Source organism: Thunnus maccoyii, chromosome 2 (genome assembly GCF_910596095.1).
Source record: "Thunnus maccoyii chromosome 2, fThuMac1.1, whole genome shotgun sequence".
NCBI lineage: Eukaryota > Metazoa > Chordata > Actinopteri > Scombriformes > Scombridae > Thunnus > Thunnus maccoyii.
This window is the reverse complement of record NC_056534.1, coordinates 19,859,490-19,884,053: the sequence shown is the minus strand read 5'-3', so window position 1 is coordinate 19,884,053 and position 24,564 is coordinate 19,859,490. Positions and strand designations below refer to the sequence as shown.

The 24,564-nt window shown below is 41.2% G+C and overlaps 1 protein-coding gene across 2 annotated transcripts in view; it reads right to left on the bottom strand.

The window, feature by feature from the left end:
- The window catches only part of pax5 (paired box 5), a 54,046-nt gene that overhangs the window by 3,602 nt on the left and 25,880 nt on the right, over positions 1-24,564 (bottom strand). Inside the window, exons 6-9 of one of the 2 annotated variants that reach the window (XM_042423543.1) lie at positions 18,837-19,021; positions 8,828-8,960; positions 3,029-3,130; positions 169-255 (exon numbers count right to left, since the gene is read on the bottom strand). In XM_042423543.1, the coding sequence (XP_042279477.1) occupies positions 169-255; positions 3,029-3,130; positions 8,828-8,960; positions 18,837-19,021 (507 nt within the window). The remainder of the gene's footprint in view (positions 1-168; positions 256-3,028; positions 3,131-8,827; positions 8,961-18,836; positions 19,022-24,564) is intronic. The other variant, XM_042423552.1, reaches the window with a different exon arrangement.

Sequence of the window (24,564 nt, the reverse complement as noted above, 5' to 3'; positions counted from 1 at the left end):
ATGTGATGTAATGAAAAAATGAACAGTGGAGCATGAAAGACACAGTGTATTACAAGAGAGTATTAGAGTGGCGGGAACTGGGATGTGAGATAGAATGAAATGAAATTCATTGATACAATTATTGATCCAGGTTTGGTAATCCACTGCAGAGATATCGTATACACCTACCTAATAAACTGGGGTTAGGAAATCTCCACGACTCGTTGTACGTGGAATACTGAGGATGGGAATATGGGCTTCCGGAGAAATCTCCCCCTGAAAGAAAAACAGAAAACAGATCGTGTTTAGAAGCAGCAAAGAATAGAGAGGATTATCCTGTCTGGTTTTATTCTTTTTATTCCCTTTTCCTTGGAAATAACGCACACTGAACGTTTTTGGTTCATTTTGTTCCACTTAACATTTAATGGAGCCCTATCATCTTCAATTTATTTACTCAGAGCAACCAAGCTGTAGGGAGAGGCACTGTATTGGTGCACAGATGAAGGCTACAATAGGTGTAAAACTGTGGGGAATAGAGAGCATGTGTATCTCGTTTTGAATGTGATTTTTACATGGAACAAAAAACAAGGGTGTCATGTCCCTGTATACATGACTCAAACAGTATCCGGGATTTTCATCGTTAGTGTTGTCTTTGATTCCTACATCCAGCCAATCTGTCATTTGTGTATCAACTGAGTTGTGTCAGCAGTTGTGAAAAACCCTCTTTGGTTTCAGGTTGCATGAACTCTTTTGCATTTATCACTCATGCACTTTAAGCATGACCCTCATTACATCATTTATCACTATAGTTTAGTTTAATTTTTTCAGCGATCAGAAATATTGGGGCGCTCCAGCAAGCATATTCAGTTTTCTCAAAACCAGGATAAAGGCTTCAGGTTCTTTAAACCAGGAAAGTGACTGGAATACAGATAAGGGAATCTCTGCACATCAGCCAATAGATTTTAAAGGCAACAACAAACATATTTTGTTATATATATATTTTGGTGATCTTGTTGTGATTTCTTTTGCTAGCAGTAAAACTTTAACCAGCTTTATCTTTTTTGCAGAACAGTTTGCAGACTAGTTGAGAGTGACTGAAGTGGAGAGCTCAGTGAGACCAGAGAGGTCCTGCCATACAGTGGATGATAGTGTAGCTTTTCTCCCTCATTTACTACTTACTGTCTGGGGTCTACTCTTTCTCTTGTCTTCCCCTCCCACTCCTCCCTTCACCTCTTCCTTCTTTATTTTTCTCTCTCGTCCTCCAGCCTGCCTGACTACAGCCCGCCCGTCACCCTTCACATCAAAACAACATTCTTCCCCATTTCTTCTCCTCTTTTTTCCCCCATCCCTCTGTTGACTTGCTCTCTCCTCTTTTTTTCACTCTTTTGCTCTTTCTTTCTTTTCTCCTGAACCTTCACTCCTCCCAGGGGATCCCTCTCCCATAGCTGACAGTCACAGACCCTGATGCCCCCCTCCCTCCTCACCCCCCCTTCTCCTCCTCTCTCCCTCTCGTTCTGTCGGTTCTGCCTCACTGCTCTCCTACACCCCCTCTGAGTGTCAGCCCCCCTGCTGCAGAGAGAGAGAGACAGAGAGAGAGAAGAAGAACAGCAGAAGAGAGTTGCTTGCTTAATGAAGGTATGATATTAGACAGAGCGGACAAAAAGGAGGATAATTTGCCTGAGAAGTGCTGAGATAAAACATGGCGAAGCCAGAGAAGCAAAGTTGGGAGATTATCTCCTCCACTCATTCCAGTCGGCTCGTGGATTCAGGCAGCTTACAATATTCACTGAGTAGAATTTAGATGTCGAGGCTGTTTGTGTTTGTTTGGATGTACAAACCAAGTTTTCTTTCTTTCACTACCCTTTGTGCATTTGTGTGTGTGTGTGTGTGCCTGTGCATGTGTATGTTTAACTGCGTCTGTCAGGTGGGGTCGGGATGTGGTCTCCATGGCATCCCTGGGTGCGAACATCCTCCCCTTGTCATCACCGTAGTGACGGCAACGTGTCAGGTTGTTTAGGAGACGAGGGGAGGGAAGAGGAGGGGGAGAGGAGGCTCAGGGGTCTCCCTTGTGTAGCTCAGTGTCAAGGTCACGCACACACACACACACACTGTCAAAAACAAACACACACACATGCACACAAACAATCACATGCCAGCACACGCATAAACATACACCAACTGAAACACACACACACACACACACACACACAAATATGCTGTCAAACCTGAGGACAGGACAGGGTAAGCGCAGGGGGACAGGGCGACAGGGTTACCCATCTTTAGACGTGCTGTTCCTACATGTCCGCTGAGAGTGTGTGTGTGTCACAGACTGAATGATTGGGAATACACAGAGGCAAGAACTTGTAAACAACATTGTTTTGACTTTGTTTCACTGCCGTTGTTGCTCTCGTGTTTCTCGCTTTATTTCTCTGCAGCACGCGCTTCACACTGACCACCGCTGCAAGTGTGAGAGAGCGAGCGAGAGAGAGGGAGAAAGTAGAGAGAACAAGAGTGGCGGTCCAGAATTGAAACACAAAAGCGGCGTAGAAGGCAGAGTGGAAGGGAATGAATGAATTAGTCGTGGGTCACTGGTGATTCTCATTAAAAACAAATTACTAATGTTGAGGAGGGACAGCTGTGCTACTGTGGCTGGTTTCTAATGATACACACACACATAGAGAAACACACAACACAAACACACACACATACATATAGATACACACACGTCACCCCCCTGGGAGCACTGTCAGCCGTAGCATAGACAGACAAGAAAGAGGAAGTGGCGAAGCTAAGTGCAGCCCCTGAAGACACACACACACATCCAGTGGGACTTAAAACTGATATGTGTGTTATAGATCTGCTGAGATGTTTGTTTGACGAGAGATGATGAATTACTGTAAAGGAAAGAAAGTACAATGGAGTTTCTGGTTCTGTGAAAAGTTGAAACTGTTTGAGTTGATGTGTGGCACTTGTGCGTGCATGTGTGTGTGTGTGTGTGTGTGTGTGTGTGTGTGTGTGTGTGTGTGTATTTGTGTGTGTGCGCACTCACCAGGTACCATGCCAGTGAGGGAGGGGGTGGAGTAGCTGCCCTGTCCAGTGGGAGGAACATGGGGAGGGTAGCCTGGCAGAGTGGTGCTGGCGAGGTCTCGACCTGTAATCAAACACAAAGACACATACATGCTATCATCAATACTTAATAGCTATCGATATGATTAACAGATAACCCCAAAACTGTCTTCACCATCATCACCATCATATTTATTCCTCCTAACTCTGAACTATTTCTGTTCTGAGTGTTAGTCCTGCATAATGTTTGCACAGTGTCTTTTAAAGTGTTATTGTTCTATATTTCATGTTCTTTAATTGTCCCATGTTACATATTTTTATCACCTGACCAGAACAAATTACAGTTATTTTCATTAACTGATTCATTAACTGACTCTTGATTCACTTTACTGTCACAGAAAAGTTAAAGAAAACCAGACATTTTTTTTTTAAAATCCAATTTAAGAAGCTGGAATCAGTGATTTTTTTTTTTCATATTTGCTTTAAATATACTTAGACAGTTTGTCGATTATGAAGATTGTTGCTGTTGTTTTTCTGGCTGTTGACTAATCAATTAATTCCAGCTCTAAATTAATTGGTGTTTCTCATAATGTGATTAAGGTGACTTTGGTTTCTGTCATCTGAATTCTCTTTATTTATCTTTAATTTAATTATCTTTATTCTGAACCTTATTTTTTTCAAATTTTACTTCACAGAATCGCAACATAAAGTAAATGACAGTAAATTAAGTAAATTAACACTAAAGACATTATATAGTGGGTTAGGTTTTAACATCAGTATATTATTGTCTAATTATATGTTATACTGACCACAGAGACCATAAATGAGTTACTGTCCAAAGATGTGTTAAAAATGGTCATCTCTTATTTTTTTAAAATAAAAATCTTTCTCAGAGATTGACTTTTCAAGAAAAAGGGGTTCAAAACTAACTTAAATGTAATATCTTCTTAATTGTGCTGATTTTAGAAAATAAAAAAAGCTTCTCAATAGGCCTTTTTCACAGCAGACATCATAACAGGAAATGAACAGGTGTAACTAATAACATTAACTCCATTCAATTGAAGAGTCCCCAAACTTTAAAGGATAGATTCAGAAATTTTCAAGTCTGTCTTAAAATAACATTCAGATGCCCAAATAAACATGCTTTTCTTGTTGCTCATACCGGCCATTAAGAGATCTCTTCATAATGTACTTTCAATGTAAAAGATGGAGGACAAAATCCACAGCCCTCCTTTAATGCAAAAATGTATTTAAAAGTTTATGAGAAGGACATATAAAGCTTCAGCAGTCTGAATTAGTCTACTAGATTAAGTGGATTATCTTCCAAAGTTTGTCTATTTAGTGCCAAATTCCCTCATTTTTTTACTATAGCTACTTCCACTGCAACTGAATAGGAAAACACTGTCCGTCAAGACACAAAGAGGGAATTTTAAACTAAAGACTGTAACTGTGGAATATATTCACTTTATTTGACTAAGTCAGACGGCTGAAGCCTCATATTAGCTTCAGATAAACTTTTAAATAATTTTTTGCTCAAAATGAGACTTGTGGATTTTGTTCCCCATCACTTAGGCCCACACTGTAAGCACATTAGCATAGGATATTCTAATATCGGTATTAGCAAGAGGAATGATTACAGCGAGCGAAACCCCTTTTAATGTTCATATGGGCACTGTTGTTTTAAGACATAAAAAATGAAAAAATGTGAACCTATCCTTAAACATCTGAATAGACTGCTGCCATTGTTTATGTTGTACCTGTTCATGCTGTGAGAAAGGTTGTTATTAGTTACTTTTCACCCCTGAAAGTAATTATACTAATGACTTTTTTTTTTTTTTTGTGATTACTTATGTTTAAATTCTACACATCATGCAGGGTCTTTATTGAAAAATGCATGCCAGAGCCCATTCAGGACGTCCCTCTTTCTTTTGTTTCTTTCCTCCTTGTTTTCCATCTGCTGACATCTATTAATTTATTGACTCACCCTCCTCTCGTTATACCACCATCTCCCCCCTCCTCCTTCCTCTGTCCGGCAGATAGGATATATAACTGCATTAGACTACATGACAGTGTGTCGGCCCAAATCATTTCTCTATGTTTGCACGCAGTAGACACTGGGAGTGCGCGGAGAGAGAGCCCTCCATTCATCATCATCATATACACACACAGACACTCAACCGCGCACACATGCATCGACGCCCTCCTCCTCCTGCCCCCCCTGCACACACACATTTATCATCATCATAAACAGCTCAGATGCTAACACCATCAATCCCATTCACTTCCCCTCCACTTAACCACCGCTAACTAACTGGGAGGAGGAGGAGGAGAATGAAATAGAGAACATAAAGGAGGAAGGAAAGATGGTGTGAAACAAAATGGAGACAACAGGAAAAACAAAGAGAGAAAGAAAGGAGGTGTTAGTGGAGGAAGAGGAGGACAACAGTAGTAGTGGAAGAAACATTGTGTTTTACTTAAGTCAAAGTAGAGATACCACAATGTCAAAATACTCCATTACAAGTACTAGTTCTACCTTCAAAATTTTTATTAAGTAATACATTAGGTATTATGCATTTGCTTAAGTTTTAAACATAAAAGTATTCATGCATATAAGCAGCATTTCAAAGTTGATCAAGGTGGAGCTCATTTTAGCTACTTTATAAACTGCTGTGTAGTTGAATCTATAATATTGCATCCCATTTTATTAGTTGACCATATTTTTTGTGTGTAAAATCTTAATCTGAAATGTAACTAGTAATTAAATCTGTCAAGTAATCGCATAAAGTAGGATAAACTGAATATACTTTGGTTTTGTTCAAAGATGTGCTTAAGGACAGTAATTGAGTAAATGTATTTAGTTACTTTCCACCACTGGAGAAAAGAGCTAGACTGATATATCAACCAATATTTGCTCAGTGCAGATATAAATTTAAATCAGTGTATATCTTAGATGACAGCTACACAAGAATTTGCAGTATAGAAATGCCAATTAGTTTAGAAATAGAGTCATGATTACATAATTTGTCCACCAAATAGGACTGACAAGTTTATTTTTCAACTGTAAAATGTCCTGCTTAGTACATGTCTTGATCACAGTTCTTTAATAAAACCGATTTAAGAAGTCCTTATTAAATGAAATAAAATAATAATAAATGAAATGTTTGTCATGTGTTTATGTAGAAAAAATGAATACCAGCCGATATGTTGTTTTACTTTTTTTTTAAATTCTCAAATATTGTTATCAGCCTCAGAAAATCCACTACTGGTCAGGCTGTACTGGAGAATAGGCATGAAATCAATGGAAACAAGAACATAGAGAAGGACATGAGGGAAGTAAACCCCTCCCCACCAAAAAACCACAACATGTGTGGCTACAAATATATCCCAGCTTTGACATCTCATCCTTTCATATTTCCGCCCTCTTCACTTAATATTTGCTTCCCTCCTCCCTACTTCTGTTTTTCTCTCACAGATCCCCTCTCTACTACAGCCTCCTCTGTCCCTCTCCGCCTCCTCTCTGCTGTCTCGGTGTAGTAAAGTTTTTCTCGGTGTTTGACGCGACAGCGAGGCATTAGTGCAGACGGGCTACTCATCCGCTCAGGGTCAGTGCACAGGGCAAGGAGGAGTGGGAGGAGAGGGGTGGAAGAGAGGAGAGATGGACTCTCTACAGCCCAACTTAGAGGGGGCAGACAGGGCCAGATCCTCTGAGGTGTGTGTATGTGTGTGTGTGTGTGTGTGTGTGTGTGCGTGTTGAGTGTGTGTGTGTTTCTGTGTCTGTGCACACAGTGTATTTGTGCATATGTATGCCAGCAGTATTGATGTATCTGTTCTCCACAGCTTTGCCGTAGAGGTCAACGAACAAGTACAAGTCTCCTCCGCGCTCAGTTGCAGCTACAGATGAACACACACTCTGCCTCTGTTTCCACCTTACTGGCTCCCAATCTAACTCTTCCATATCAAACAGCCATCAGAGGAACACATGTCAAACCTGAAGGGAATAGAGGGTGTACAGTATGTTCCCGTGTGTGTTTGCACTCGAGTAGACATGGGTGAAGTTCAGGGGAAAACGAAAAGACCCTACAGATTTGGAAAGGCCTAAGAGAAGAAGATTGAGTGTGTAAATGTTGCTCTACAGCGTGTGTCCAGAGTATCAACACTTCAAGGATGCAATAACACTGCGTCAAATACACGGACGTCTGATCCCCTAGAGGGAGCTCTATTCTGAGGGAAAAGACAGGCAAAAGGAAATGCATGCATAATATTCAGAGGGTGTGTGTGTGTGTGTGTGTGTGTGTGTGTGTGTGAATATGAATGTGTGTGTTTGCATGCATAAGCAGAAATGGAAATTTTATCTCTCTCTCTTTTTCTCTCTCTGTCTCTTTCTTTCTCTCTCTCTCTCTCTCTCTCTCTCTCTCTCTCTCTCTCTCTCTCTCTCTCTCTCTCTCTCTCTCTCGGCTTCTGCAGGTAATATTCCTCTGTGGTTTCAGAGGGCAAAAAAAAGAGCCCATTCCCTGATATCCCAAATTCCCAGCTCTATGATTCCCCTCATTACAGATGGGAACGCTGAAGCCTTGTCCAAGTGCTCCCTGGTCTACTCTTAATTAACCTCGGCCTCTCCCAGCTTCCCCTAAATGGAGACAGAGGAAGAGACAGGGCTTTCACTATTCCTCTATCTGTCCACCTTTCTTTCCCTCCTTTCCTCTGGGCTGCCTGCATCTCCTGAGATCTGAAGCACTGAGCTCTTTAAACAGGTTAAATCACTTTGAATCCACATAGCCTCCATCCCAGCTCCGGTAGACCTTACAAGGCATTTAGCTTACTGTGTTATATGAATTACTGTATTTTTAATACTAAGGCCAGACCTGTACACTACGCTTGATTTATAGGTTGGTTGCAAAAATGTAGTGTATTTTATTTATTCGGGCATAAATATTTACTGTGATGACACAGATAAATAGTTCTGATTGGATTCACTTGTCACATTTATGCTACTTTATACATAATCACACCTGTATATCAGTGTATACACAGTCATGTACAACACATACACACATACACACATGCATATATGTACACAGTCTGTTTTTATCTGTTCTGTTGTTCTTACTTTGACTGTTTTATACATTTATATGTTTAGATGTTTTAACCTAAACTTTAAAAAAATCTAACCAGAGACGGGGCTTGTGAATTAGCTTCAGGTAGACACCCTATTGATTCCCCTTATGTAACAATGTTACATCTGTATGGTCCCTGTTAAACAACTACATCAATAAATAAATGCTATCAAAATTTGTTATATCAGTCCTTGTCAGTGATAGAAAAAACAGTTTTGAGTTCATGTGACCCTTCATCTCTTCATGACTGGTTGCCCACATTCTTGGTAATACACAAAATTAATTATTAATTGTAGGATTTTATGGGAAATTACTAAAATGATGGAACTTTGACTTTGGATTGTGAACCATACAGTAGGCCAAATGTAACTGCCCTTGGTGTAAAACTGACATCACTGACTATCTATTGCAGTTTAAAGTTGAAAAAAGACTCAAAATGCACACTGTATCTGTTTAATCATATTTAGATTTGTTGTAGTGTATGTACACCTCAATATAAGATGTTATTTGATGACATAATGTTGAATCTAGCATCTAGAATATATTCAAAAATGCATAAAAAGCATAAAATGTCTTTTTGTTGATTTGAAATTATTTAGTTTTCAATCAGGAGCCCAACAGTGTACATCAGAGCAGGAGTGCAGTTATTAGATGAATATCTTTCTTACCTGGAACTAGTGAGTAGGACTGTGGACCAGAAACACTGGCTCCTAACTCTGCCCCTGAACCAGGATTGGCCAAACTGTTCTTCATCTCGTCCAGTCCACCAGCTAGCGAGGCCATGGCTGAATAATCTGACGTCTGTGCAGAGGCAGAGGAAGTGGAGAAAGAACTTTAAAAAAAAAAAGTCATTATCTGTTAGTTGCAACGTGGAAATACAAGTGCTGCATTTTACTTTACAACTTTGATCAGTCTGTTTGTTTTATCCTGCTACTCCAACAATCTGCCACTTCCTTATAGCAGAGAGCAAAGACTGAGCTTTAGTATGAACGTGCGTGCACACACACACACACACACACACACACACACACACACATACACACAGACATACAGAAACACACCTACAGCGGAGAGTTTATTGATCTGTTTACAAAGACAGGGATTTACTGTACAACCAAGTCCAACAGTCTATAACCACAGGATCAGCTTGTTCTTTCTCTTCATCTCTCTCTCTCTCTCTCTTCTCACACACACACACACACACCTATATAGATATACACACAGTGGCATTGCATACACCATGGCTAACACAAAGCCTCTTGTCTCCCCAGATACCAACAACAATAAGAACTGTGATCATCTCAGCACACGTACACAGTCTCCCAATGCCCTAAACACACACACATACACACACGCTACAGAAGTTTAAAACCATATAGAGAAGAGGAGACTGAAGTGACAAAGCAATATCGGTTTGTTGTGTAGTTGTATGTTCTTTTATTCTCTGTGCAAACACACTTGAAAATCTAAATCTAAAAGAGTACTGAAAGTCTGTGATGCTGAAGTTATATTACAAAAAGAAATAGAGGTCACAACTGTATGTGTTTCTGCAAATATGTATGTTTGTCCCATATGACGGTTGGTTCCTTGGTAGGAGCATGTGACCTTAGTGAAATTAATGACAATTACAGTAAAACAAACACTTAACGCAAAATTAATACGAACTGCTGGAATTGCCTTAATCATACAAAACAATTTAAATGATGACCTCTTTGTTGCAAATTATTTATTCTAATGATGAATTCTACAAAAACTGACTCTCGATTGCAGCACTAGGGAGCATGTTTATTTCCATACCCCCCTAGTGCCAAACGTCTGATTTTTATCTCAGACATAAACTACTCTTGATATACAAATAAGGGGGGAAAACTGGAGAAAATGTTAGAATATGTTCACTCAAAAGGAAATAAAATATCCATTAGATCATGACCTTTTGGCTCAACCTATATCAATGCAGATCAATTTAATATTTTTTAGGCGGCCTATATAACAACCCATTTAAGTAATTGCTCCTACTGACAGCATGCTCTCTCTCACTCTCCCAAAATGCAGACAGATAGATGGACAGTGGTAGCGGTCCCCTCACCTGTGTCTGACCCTGACACACGGCCCATCAATCCTCATCTCTCTGCCAAATCTGTGATTGTGTGTGTCTGTGAGTGTGTGTGTGTTAATGCGTGCAATGATTTAGAGTGATGGTATTGACGCTGATGACCAACTATATATAGATTAACCACAGGAGATTCTCAGGGTCGCTACTGTCATGATGGGCAAATGATCTGTCTGCTGCCTTTTACTGTGTGTGTGTGTGTGTGTGTGTGTGTGTGTATGTTTGTGTTTGTGCATTTTTCTGTATAATTGTGCATGTAGGAAAAAGCGAATGTTCTCTCAAGAAAAATGACACAATATCAGTTGCCCAAAAACAACATATAGTTACGTTTGAGTGACAGATGCCATCTAGCAACCATAGTAATTATGACCCGGAGCAGTGGTGCAGATCAGATGACATCTATTTACTGTATGTCGACAAATTTCCACATTCAGAGGAGGAGGGATGGATGGATGGTATATCCTGACAGTGGACTTTGCCACAGGAGATCGCTGTTTGTTTCCTGCTTCTCAACACAAGTGGCACATTTCCAACTGCGAGTCAGGACAGTCCCCTAACCTTAACCCCATGGTTATTATTGTAACCATGACGATGGTGGTTTGTCCAAGTTTGCCCAACTTTAAGGAAGTAGTAAATTTAACCCACACCACATGTTTCTCTAACATTAACAAAGTTTTAATCCAAACCATGATCTTTCCCTAAAAGATCCTCAACCACAGCGTTGTCACATCATAAAATATCATATTTTTTAACTGTGATTTGTAACAGCCTTGGAAATTACAGAAAATGATGTTGTCCTGCTGATTAGTGCTGATAGGGACACCAGATTAGAAAACGCTCCTATGTGTCATTCTGGGCACATGGTCAAACAACCTTTTTGGTTGTTTAATTTGGAGGACTTGTTGGAGAAAGGAGCAGAACTACTCAGTGCAAAAAAATGAGAAATGTATCGGTATGCAGAGTGTTTCAAGCTTAACACTCTTCATCATCAACATCATGAGTTTTATGCTGACCTGTCTCAGCCAAACAGCTGTCTAATACAAAACAGAAGTGGGATGCTTATGCTACTGATATAGATAGATACATTTGGAGGTAGCCAACTAAATATGTACAGTATATACAGTATATATATATATATATTTACATGTAAAAGTGAGCAAGATACTGAACCCAAAAATGCTTCTGGTGTATTTGTATGCAAACAGATTTAAACCTCTTTGGACAAAAAATGCCAAATGAATGTAATGTACTTACACATTGGCTACAGCTTATTTAATCATGTGTAATTAACTCTTACTTATTTGAAACGTGTTGCCTACCCGATTAGCTGCTAGTCCAACATTTGTGCTCTTTATATGTCGTTGTACTTGCATATATGAACAAACTGAGGAGATACAATTTCTCACTTTTCATTAAACGGGCTCCCCTGCTTTGTTCCACATGTTACTGCTGACTGATGAGGTGATGAGGTGAGAGTTTTGCACTGACCCTTTTAATACCTCCGCATCTCTGTGTGCGTATGTGTGTGTGGAGGTGTAAGTGTAGGCGTGTGTTTGTGCTCACTGACCTCTTAAACACCCCTGTTGCTCGTCAACACACAACACAACCACTGGACTGTGACCTGCCAAATAAGAGCTTACCCTGCACAATACACACACACACACACACACACACACATCTCTCTCTCCCTCTCTTTAGACTTCAGACACATTTTTAAACCCTCTTTTCTCTCTTAATGTCCCCCCCTTCTCTCCCCCCTCACACATCACACCTGTAGTTTTTTTTTCAACCAATCTTACATGCTATCCCAGCAGCCCCTCCTCCTTCTCTTGGCCACTCTCTGTCTTATTATAATGGTGTCTAATGTGTCCATGTATCCATGTAGATGGGGGCCAGGCAGCAGCAGCAGCAGCAGCAGCAGAGAAGAAGGGGTCTGCCGTGGTAATTGGCCATGATGAAGTTTGGCCAGTGGGGTGACAGGCCCGCTAAGGAAGATGGATCATTCTCATTCGCCCCCGTAAATGTTGTCAATTCCACCGCTCATACAGCGCCATCAGCCCTCATCAAGGAGGAGGGACGCAGCTGCCGGGCCGTGGAGGGGTTGGAGTTTGGGGGGTAGTGGATGGTGGATGATGGTGGTGGTGGTGGGGGGGGGGGATGTACAAGGCAAGATGGAGGGTTATGAATAATGGTAGCAGGGTGAGCCGGACCTTTGCCAGGAAGTCATGGTCAGATAGAAGGATGAAAGGAGGTTGGTATATAACTGACATCAATGGGAGAGAAGAAGCAAGAGGAGAGATGAGATTGAGATGACTGAAAGAAATTGACTCATGTAAGACATGAAGAAAGATGGGAGTTGTTGAATAAATGAATGGTTGTTGAATCCCTGAAAACATGCTTGTTTTAGGAAACTGAAAAGATAAAGCTGTGTTCTGACCTACATAAGGGTTGCGTGAAAAAACACAACTATCTCTTTGATTTCAACTCAGAAGGCTCCAGCAAAAACTCACAAGGTAAATTTGGTCATTTGATTAAAAAGAAAAAAAGAAAAAAAAAGTTGAACCTGCAACCTGAAGCTGCAACATGAAATAATTTGCTGTGTAATTGATTAGCTGCAAGTGCTCATTGGTGGTAGATTACTTTGTAACATAAATGCCATATTTCTATTGTTCACCTTGCAATTGTTGAGATGGCGGATAAAATGAATGTCGTCATTATTGAGTAGTATTATAGTAGTATTATAAACTGCTTTGTGGGGATTCGGCATCTTATAAATCTTCCCACATGGATCTATTTCTAAAACTGGACTTCCTGAATCATATTTCAGCTTGCCAGTACTAGAGGCATTATACCCCCATCCCTGCACCTGCTTGCATTTTTGTATCGTGGTGCTGTTTTTAGTCTGAGCTTCGAGTAATAGTTTGATTTGATATGACGGAAAGAATAAGTCTTATATCTTAATTAATACCTAGATTAGCTATAATTGTTGGATATTAGCAAAGTTCTGTAGAGTCCATGAGTGGATGTTTTGAGTCATTTTGTATGTAATCAAAAGCATTTCCACCATTGCCTCTGTTGTCTCAAATCTATATGTAACATGAACAGGGTTTTCAAAAACTGTCAACAATAAGCCAAGTGTTCAGTGGAGAAAAACAACATATAATATGCTTTTTCCAGGGTTAAAAAACATGAATATAAGCCTAAAGGTTTATTATTGCAGTCTGCTTTCCTTTCCAGTCTCTCTCTGTTGCTGTTTTTAAATTCTCTACCAGCATTCCTACGAACAACAACAATAAAAAGATGCACAGGCTAACAAGTTAAATGCTAAGAATGGAAAATGACTACACAAATGCGTACATATTTCACATTTTCCTCACTAATAGCTGTTCAACTGTTGTTTTCACTCTCTCACCCACTCACTCCGTCACTTACACACAGCAGGTTGGTCTACTGACTCAGATATGGGAGAATAATGGTTTGGTCCAAATCTCACATCAATAACAGATGAGCCCTAATCGGCCCTCTGACACACACACATACACACACACACACACACACACACACACGCATGCAGCATAGCTGTGTTGGCTAGCACCATTTGCATAATAGTGTTTCCTATTTTCTCCATTCCCCACATAGCTCCCGATTTCTCCATCTCTGTTTCACTCTCCCTCTCTCCACATTGTCTTGTGTACTCCTGATGGAAAAAGGCTTGACAATAAACAAATACAATTCCCTCAGAGGCCCACAAACTGAGACAGGGATTGTGGGGAAGGAATTCATCTGCGCTCAAACTGAGCGTAGCCACATTGGGGAAGATATTCATTTCCAGACAAGCCAAATAGACTTCAACTCTGGGGGGATGCTGTAAAAGTTCATACATTTTGAATTAAGTCGCAGCCTCACATTTACCATTTAGAGATAATTTATTAATTTATTTTTTTAATTAAATATTACTGTGTAAGTGGTTAAAATTGAAGTGTGGTAAAGCTGGTGATATTCAAACATGTGCTTGTTTTCGACAAATACCAATAATAAAAAGACCAAAACCAACAATAAATTGGTCCTACTGACCAAAGCCTGATATATCATATTCCTCTGTCCATAGTCCTCCATAGTTGTCCAAAAAAACACATCAAAGATCCATGTTCCTTCATCACTATTAACATGGGCACTGTAGTCAATGCCATATACACCATCCTGCTGCTCCATATACTCACTAGAGCACCAAATGTGTATTAATCTGCCGCTGAAAATAGTTCCTAACAAATGCATTATTTCCTTCAGTTTGAGTAATGTTTGAAAAAAATTACTTTGCCTTTTTTGCAAATAAAATTATATGTATTTATGACTTTTTTTTTCTTTTAGGGGGGTGAGGAGGATAGTTCATGCCTTTGTTATAGGGACAGTGGAAATATGACAGTTGAAGGGAGAGAGAGATGACGGGTGACATGCAACAAAGGTCCGCAGCCAGATTTGAACCGCTGACGTTGCTGTTATATGGTATGCATCTTAACTAGTAGGCTACTGAGTCATGTTGCCATATTTGTGACAATTTTTTTACATCCGCAGTGGGAACAGATGGGCTTCAGGGTGAGTGCTCCAGACAGAAAGGAAAGTCAAAAGTTAAAATGTGCTGAGAGACGTACTAAGGCATTGTTGGTTTAAGTCTTTTTAGAATTTTTGACAATAAGGTAAATATAGAATTAAGTCAGATTTATCCTTGAATAATGTTTTTATCATCATCTCACTGATGATACACACAGAAGTGACGGGTGTAACAATCTGTTTATAAGGAGCACTAGTGTGCATTTTGAGTCTGTCAGCCTCTTTTTACCCATTTAACCATCTCCATCCTTCAGAGGAGATCACCTTTGACCTCTCTGCTTCTATGTAAGCTTTCTAGATGGGGAAAATGACAAGGAATGACAAGGAGAGAACAGATGATTGATAGCAGTCCCTCTCTTTCTCTTTCTATGTCTCAGTGTAGCCAGGCTCTTTGGTGCCGGGGTGGGCATTTGGACCCGGGGCAGCATGGATGGTTGGGGGCGCCGTCAGCCGTGCTGATTTATCACCTGAGTAATAGGAAGTGATTGAAGGGAAATTCAAATGAACTCTCTCTGACAGGCACACATGCAGACACACATACAAGCACGCACACACAAATTAATACTGGGGCTTAATAGACTACAGGGAGAGGGGGAACAAGAGCCGGAGAGGGAGATGAGATAAAAGGATGGCTTGTTAGTGGGAAAAGATAATGAAAAGGTCTGAGACAAACAGGATAGAAGAGTAACTACTGGTGACAGATAAAATAAGATTTGCTTGTGAGGAACGTGAGCAATTTTATTTTTTATCTCTTCAAGTGGAATGAAGGAAGAAGAAATAATGAATGAGGCTCATGTTTCAGTGCAAGAAAGCTAAAAGATAATGAGGAGCTTAAAATAACCACTGAAATTACAGTATATTAGTATACCATTATAATATACTGTTGTCACCTGAAATCGAGCCACTTGCACCTCTGTTTCTCGCTTATATGCTTGCTCTCCCTACCATTCTTTCACAAATACACACACACACACACACACGCACACCATCAAACGCACCCCCACACACAAAAACAGCGATATCAACAGCAGCTCTGAGTCTTTCAGGCATCTTTTAGCAATGTCAGTCACAACACCCTCCTTGGCTGACCCTCCTTGACCATAACCCCACCAGTACTGCCTCACACACAAACACACACACACACACACACACACACACACACACATAACAGACAAACACCTCAGCCCACATACCAAAGAGGCTGAGTTGGAGCTAGCATCAGTGTTAAGGGTATGACTGTCAATCATTCCCTCTGGGAAATGCAGGCTGGGAAAAAGGGGGGTGGTCGACTAGACAGGATGAGAGAGAGGAGCAGAGGTAGAGGGACAGATACTGATGTAGATTTTTGTGTGTGTGTGTGTGTGTGTGTGTGTGTGTGTTCTTGCAACTCTTTGTGATCACAATGCAGTTCCTAAATCCAGTTTGACCCCAGGGCGACCCAGAGCTTAATGCCCCTATCCTCGACCCTGACCCCAGTGGCTTGATCGGGCTCAGAGAGGACACTGACCTATGAATCATGGGTATTATAGTCTTGAATCATAGTCTATAGAGCTACTACAGCCAATCCCTGTCGACCTCTCGCCCTGTGCCACTCCACTCCCCATGTCGATCAGGAGGAAGTCAATGGGCTAAAAAGCCAAACTCTGCCCTTGAGGTCTAAGGCTGCAGCCTATCTGTGATTCCATACACTGCTACTCAACCAATGTGTGTTTGTTCTCTTGCCCTTGACATTGACTAAATAAATAAAACTGAATCAGACATATCTTTAAAGCTTGTGGAAACAAAAGTGTCATTTTGAGACATTGGCAAAGTATTTCCTTAATATTGACCGGAGGGCTGCAGATTAGAAGACATCTGAGAGAATACAAATACTGGCCTGTTGTTGTTTTGTAATTCAGTGTACTACTTACACCTGTCTATTTCACTCAGATTTACATTAATGCACTAGGGCGCAAGGTCAATTCAGATGCAACATTAAGACACGCAGACACACCCTTTCTCATTGTCTTTCTTCCGTTCTTCTTCTCGCATATGCGCCATATTCCCAAGATGCATCAGCATGCAGACAGCTCCATTGCTGTCCCTGAGCAGCAGGAAGTGAGGTCATAATGAAAGCCAGGTCAATATGCTCATTAACCCCTGCAGTGAGTCTAGATTATAGGAACATCAATAGGCCAGGCCTGACTGGGTCTCTGTTGCAGCCATCACATTGTCTATCAGACCACAGAAACACACAGCGGTCTGTCAGGCTAACAAAGAAAACACACCTTGGATACTGACATTTTCAGATCACTCAGTGAAGAATCAACATGATTCTTATGTATAGCTTTGAAAATGTAATGACGAATATTTAAATGGGAGTTTCACTGAGTAATCTGACTAGTTTCAAGATCAAGATTAACATGGCATGGCAAGGCATAGCAGGCAGGACAGGCTTTTAGTTAAAAGCAGAGACAAGCATTGCATCTAACAATCACATAAGGCACTATATCTGCACCAAGCATGTGTATCTGTTGACAAATGATCAGGTCACTGAGCTCACTCAGTATAATCCAGGTCTATATGTGAAAATGATCCCTCATCCAACCAGAAATGGCCTCTATGTTACATTGTAGTTTTAAGTTGATATACAAGTATGCAGTTCCTCTATCTTGTGACAGAGGGGCGGCTAGACTGAGACCTCTTTTCACTTTGGGGTGGCACAGAAATCAGTATCTTGCTCAGTTCTTTTGTCTGCCTGGCATGGTGCCGTAGGCCAAATACTCTCTATTTTGGCTCCCTCACTCTTTAAGTCACTCTCTCAGGCATGACTGCTGCAAGTACAGCATTAGGAACCAGGACATCCCCATGAAAATTATTAGCAAAGTTGGCAGAGCAAGAGTGTTTTATGAAATTGGCAGGGAGATTGGATAGGGGCAGCACAAATTGATGGGTGCACAGCTAAAAAGCATTTGGTGCTGTGTCAATGCTGTGGAGTGGCTCTGCACAAGAAGAAAAAAAAACGCAGAAGTGACCTGAGGAGCGGTGTTTTGTGTGGAGGCCAATAGGATGGCCAGGCTTTAAAGTTATAATCCTTTAGATTTTCATGAAATCAAACCCCATTTTTGTTACATTTTTTTTTAACTTATTATTATTTTTATTTATTTCCATTGTTAGTGGTGGAGTTTGCCATTCCCCACGCTGGATTTAAATAGTTTACCTACACACCAGGGATTCAAAGGATGATGATACATGATACATGAGTTTAATCCAGTGGCACTGTTTATAATTTGATATGCGGACCATTTTTGGGTTTTGAGCTGCACACCTCTGACTTCTCAGCAAAGTAACAAACTTTACTGTAAGTGGAAAGCTATGAGCACTGTCCCTCTCATAGTGGTTGCAATTTTTTTAGACTCACTTCCTTATTAAAACAAAATGCTTGGTTGCACTGTAAACAGATATACCAGTTGTAACCACTGGTGTCACCAAATAAATCAGGATTGAAATCTTAAGGATTACAACTTTAAGGTGTCAGTATGCTTCAAACGAAGAGCTTGTCTCATTGTCAAACAGCGTCTGAAACTTCCTCCCCCACACCTTTCTGATGTCGGAACTGGAGGGCTGCATCCAAAAATGTCTGTAACTTTCTGAAACTTTTTGTGTGTACAAACAAGTGCAACACTGCAAATGCCTTTGCGAGAGACTGACTGAAAGTGTGTGCCATCATCCACATCTCTGCGAGTCATCGGCTTTGTGCACTGCCTCACATTCTGAACAGCTGTACACACTTTTGCCTTCAGACGTGTTCAGACCAGTCTATGACTCCGTCTCTGCATCTGTCAGTGTCGTTCATCAGTTTTACACTTTTCTCCTGCAGTAGCCGTATTTTTCGCAGGAACACCCTACAGTCTTGTTGACCCTTGATCTGTCCCCAAACTCAGCCTCAGCCTAGAGCCTGCACGGTGCCACGCCCTTACCTTGCCAAAGTCAGGGCTCACATAGAGGTCAGAGCTGGATTGGATTGGACAGGATGGCTGTCTGTCAAACAGGCGGTCCAGTACCTCGATCTGCTGTGGCGAGAACAGCTCCCCTCTCATCTGCTTCCTAAGGAAGTCCCGCCCACTGTGGCCGTGCCCGTTGGCCAGTGGTGACTCCTGCAAACCTATGATGGGAGAAAAGCATGACGTTAGAGGTGTTACAGAGAGAGGATATTTAATGAAGGAATGAGAGAGTGAAAGGAGAAAGAGAAGAGGTTTAAAGAGTATTTGTGTGTCTGGTGTGTATGACAGACGGAGAAACCAGAAACAGACAGCAATAGAGAAATAAAAGGAAAAGTGAAGGTGGGCTCATAGAATAAATCACTGAAGCAGATGTGCAGAAAGAAGTTAGAGTGAAGTATGGACTCAAATGAACCTCAGTGGGCTGATTTAAGACTGAGTTATTTCATAGATTGTGGAGACTCAGAGAAAATGCTATACAAATGCAATCCATTACCAAGCATACGCTGTCTCTCCCTCTTGATCTCTCAAAAGTACACTCTGGCCTCTCATATATACACACCTCTCCGTCCCTCTTGTCATATCACCCATACACACACACAGACACACAAATATATATTGCTGTGGTATCAGTATTAGACTGTGAGCTCTCGTATCCTGCAGTTATTGCAAGGCTGAGGGACTGAACGAGACAATTATAAGAACTCTGAAGAGTCGCGGCCCACAAATGATTAGAAAAGAGAGAACGAGAGAGAAAGATAAAGAGAAAAAGGGGATGAGGGTGAAAATCCCCCACTATAGAGCCAATTCATCGCTCCAAACCGCTTCTGAGAGCCTATTTTAGTCCTGGGGGTCACTGTGTGTTTGGTGTGTGTGTGTGTATGTGTGCGAGTGAGTGTCCAGCGGCAGGGGGAGTGATATGACAGACAGGTGGAGAGGGGGGAAGGGGGTTCATATATATATATATATATATATATATATATATTTTTTTTTTTTTTTTTTTTTTTTTTTTTTTTTTTTCCATCTGGACTGAAAATACAGATCCATTTGTGCAGGACTGTGGTCTTAAAAGAAAAAAACAAAGAGTGATGTAGCAAGAAAAAAGAAGGAAAGAAAGAAAACACCACATTCAACATTATTATAACTTGGGTCTTATCGTAGTTTTGGCCATCATTTCTACTGGTTATGATAATCATCATGAAAGTAATTGCTGAGATCTGGAAACATGGCGACATTGCAACAATGAAGTTATGGAGGTCAGAGTGGTGTGTCTGACTTAAATGCAGAAGACCTGAGTTAGTGCCCCAGCACAGAATTAATCGTTTGCCTTTTTAATTACTGTAAATACATTCCTTCCCTAAGTGTTTTAGTTGCCTAACCCTTGCTGTAGTTTATTTGTCGTAACCACAATCTTTCCCTAACTTTAATCATATAGTAGTTGCCATGTGAAGGAATTGTAGGAAGAGAGGATTTTAAAAATGTTTGTATTGGACATTAAAAAACACAATCGTTGAATGTAATCTGTGGTTTTGCAGCATCATCCAATATCAGTATTCTTGTCTGGCAATGAGGTAGAGCAGTCAGATGATCAAACAGGATGTAAACAAACCGGCAATTCTGGGGTCATAGGAGTCAGGACAACCTGTGAATGCATCTGGAGTTATGGTTCGATGGATGAATATTACTATATCAATAAGTGGTATGCAAAGAGTTTTGTGTTGCAGGCTTGACGGCTGACATAAACAACATTCATGGCCACAACCAACTGAACTACATGGGAGGGTCTCTCTCTTTTCTCCCATTAGCGCTTCACTCTGACCATTCTGTTCAGAACACTTTGGCTCTGTTGCATCATTGGTTTGGGTTTAATTACAAATAAATGCTGTCCACGAAGAGGACTGTGTGCACACAACTACGTTAATAGGTCAAAGTTGGAAGTTTGGCTCTTGGGGTGTTTGTTTAAAACCTGTATGATCATCTGACTGCTGGAGTGACTTTCCCTTCTTCTTTTAGTGATGTTGCTATGTTGACACATTTTATCAAATAATTTTGTTAGTATAATGTTATTATTACTGGTTAGAAGGATGGACACAAACTTAACTAAGAATAGACCGAAGTTGTAATAAATGGGCAATATCCTTTATATAGATTAGCATACTTTATATTAATCTACCATTTCATGGCTGTATAATATTATATGATTTAATTTAATGAGTGGTAATCTTTCATGTGTAACAAAAATAAGGTGACCTGGCACATTAGCACAAAGAGTGTTTTTCAGGTGATTTCAAAGACTTCTGATAAACCTTGAATCATAAGACAGTATCTTGCTGCTAAAGTGAAAAAAAATCATCACACTCACACAGTACTGCGTAACTCAAAAAAGCCTCGCCGTACCTTTTCAGTACACAAAACCCCTTTCACCCACTCTCACTCTGACAAACACCCCTTGATCATAATCTCGCTTTCTCTCCCATAGTCACACACACATACACACACACATACACAGATGCTAGTAGAGTGAGAGTGTATGGTCCAGGTCTCTGGTGACAGACCAATCAGGGAGGGAGATAAAGCCGGTATGATGCTTTAGCCTGGTAACCCACGGCGACCCATTTAATCCCACCGGCCAGTCCCCATGATGGAATTCAATTGATCAATCATGTAGCTCTGATGGCACCATTTCAGCCAGCTTATTGCTTTCTGCTTTCTCTCTGTCACACACACACACATACATACACACACACACACAGACACACACACACACACGCACACACACACAAATACACTCTGGAAAGACTGACCCAAGCCTGTCATGACAGAGCACCCACAAAGGACCAGACAAAGACTGAGAACTAGGGAGACAACAGAAACTACTGTAATCGAACAGTAAGAACAAAGCTTTTACTTATGATAATCAATATTGTCCATTCATCTGTATGAATGTGTGTGTAGGTTCGTTTTTGCTTGTGTGTGTGTGTGTGTGTGTGTGTGTTTGTGTGGATGTGGGTGTGGGTGGGTGGGTAGCTTGGTAGCTTGATATCCGGCTGGTCTCATTGTGTCCATGGATGGGTAAAGAAACTCATTGCCGTGACGGGTTAAATCCTATTCACTGTTGGATACACACACACACACACACACACACACACTTACACACACACACACACAGAGACACACACAGCTGCCTCTATCTCTGTAAGTCAGTCTCAGAAGGGAAGCGCTTCTCTTCCCTCTTTTTCAGAGCAGAACAAAACAAACAATGAGCCCTTATTGTTCTCTCCTTTCTGCCTTTTTCCTCTCTCTTCCGCCTTCTCTGTCTCTCTCTCTCTTGCTCGCTCTCCCCTTACTCTCTTTCACTCCCTCTCTTCCTCCTGGTTCTCCCTCTCTCCATCATCATCTCCCTCTCACTCGGGCTGCCACTGCCATTTTTTCGACAACCCAGGAACAGTTGAATTATTAAATCCAAATACCTTGAGAGATGAGTTGTCACCTGTTTGTGTGTTTCAGTGCATGTTTTGTATGCGTGTGTATGTGTGAGTGTGTGTCTGCAGGGGGTAGGACGCCACTAGTGTGCATCTTTTTGCACTTGACATAGATTATCATACTGATAGGACAAGGGTTGTAAGTCTGACCTCACAGACCCGGCCTGTGCTTGTGTATGTGTGAGTGTGTGTGTGTGTGTGTGTGTGTGAGTGAGTGAGTGCATATGCCTCATCTAAACTTCAGAGATCAAAGTTTTATGGGGGGTGGGAGACACTGAGAGGAACTCAGGGTGAAGGGCGGAGCTCCCCCCCCCCCTCTCCTCTGTCCTCCCCTCTTCACCTCGCCATCTCTTGCTCACTCCCAGCGTCTTTTATCTGGTAAGCTGCTGCATGTCACAGTGGATGCACAAAGGGGTGAGAGGTCAACTTGGCATGCTGGGTAAATGCCATTGACATGATTTTGTTTTCATTTTGTTGCACGCAACCACTGTATGTCATTTTCCTTCAAACGTACTGAGAATATTTTTTCACGTTTCAAAAGAAGCCTTAAACCACCTGTCCTGCTCTCCATATCCATGTTGCATGCACATGCACACACACTCACACTCACACACACACACACATACACACACACACACACACACACATAGCCCCTGTGTGTAAGAGAATAGGTTAAAATACAATAGTCCCCTTTTGGCCCCACAAGTCAAGTTCTTCCATTCACTCCCATTCATCTACATTCTACCCCCGGTCACCCCCCACTTCCCCTCGCTTTGGCTGGGGGCACAGGTCACCACAGGGCTTTACCCCCACACACTCCTCCTGCCGTAACACACACGCACACACACACACACACACACGCTACTGATCCCACCTTCCTGTGTTCCCATCACTTGCACAGCTGCAAGTTACAGCAGAAATAAAGGGTTTCCAGGACACACATGTCCCCAGTCTTGCAAACATATATATACATAATTATATTATTCACCTGAATAGAGGAGCAAGCATTTACTCCATTTTGAGATCTTAAGAGGAAACAAGTGTGCTTCTCCTAAACTAAATTTCAGTTGGGGGGTCTGCCTCTTTCACTGCAGACATTTTGACTTATAGCAAGAAAGGTACAGGTGGAACTAATAACATTAACAATGGCTCAGTGAATCTGCTACACCAGAGTCATAGTACTAGCAAAACTAAACAGGATTCAGCATCATTAACGTTATTAATTGCACCTGTGCTTTCTTGCTGTGACATGTCAAAATGTCTACTGTGAAATTTGTCTACAAGAACTGAAATGCGGCAGCGCTCCGCTGATGAACAAAAGCAAAACAATCACCTTATTTCTCGAACGTTTTGATGACAAAAGGCTTCACAGCAAAGCACATGAGCAGTTTTGTGAGTCCATTAATTGAGAGTAAAATTCACCAAAACTATCTATTTTTTTTGCATTTTTTACAGCTGGGATTCTGCCCTTTTTCCTGAATTAGTTTTAGGGAAACAAACACATCATTTACTCATCTGTTAAATGCTTTGCTTCACACATGGAAGGCCATGCTTTGAACTGTCTGATGCACTGCAGTACATGTAGGACACTGGGGTTCACCGTTACTGTCTCATTGTATATGTAACATAGTCACATGTGCACAAAGCAGACATAAACAAGAGAAGGCTGTGTGATTGTTGGCCTTGTGATCGTGTGTTTATTTTTGCTTCCATCTGTGTGTGTACAAATGCCTGTACAGACAAGCATATGGGTGTGGAGAAGATTGCATTATTGTGTGTTTGTGTATGTGTTTGTCTGTGTCTGTCCATGTCAGCGCATGCTGTTCCTCCTGTCGCCCCTTGCTGTGTGTGTGTGTGTCATTATCCAGCGGGGGCTGCTCTAATGGAAGCTGTGATTAGCAATGCTGTTAATTAGACCACAGAGCCAACCGCGCAGATCTCTGCCACAGAAACACTGCAGATAAAACACACCGAGCAAACGTGACGCTCAGTGATACAATGCTCGAATCACACTTTCTGGGCGCTTCAGTGAAACGTGAAGTGATACAGTGTTTTCGATTTGAATTGAATTATGAAACACTGGGTCCAGTCATAGTCGAATAACAGACAGACCACACATGTAGCACACGGTGTAGCGCGTCATGCACATAAAGAACAAAGTGAAACAATAATGCTGCTAATTAGATTACAGAGCTCATACTTCTCTTCTCTACAGATCTGACCAC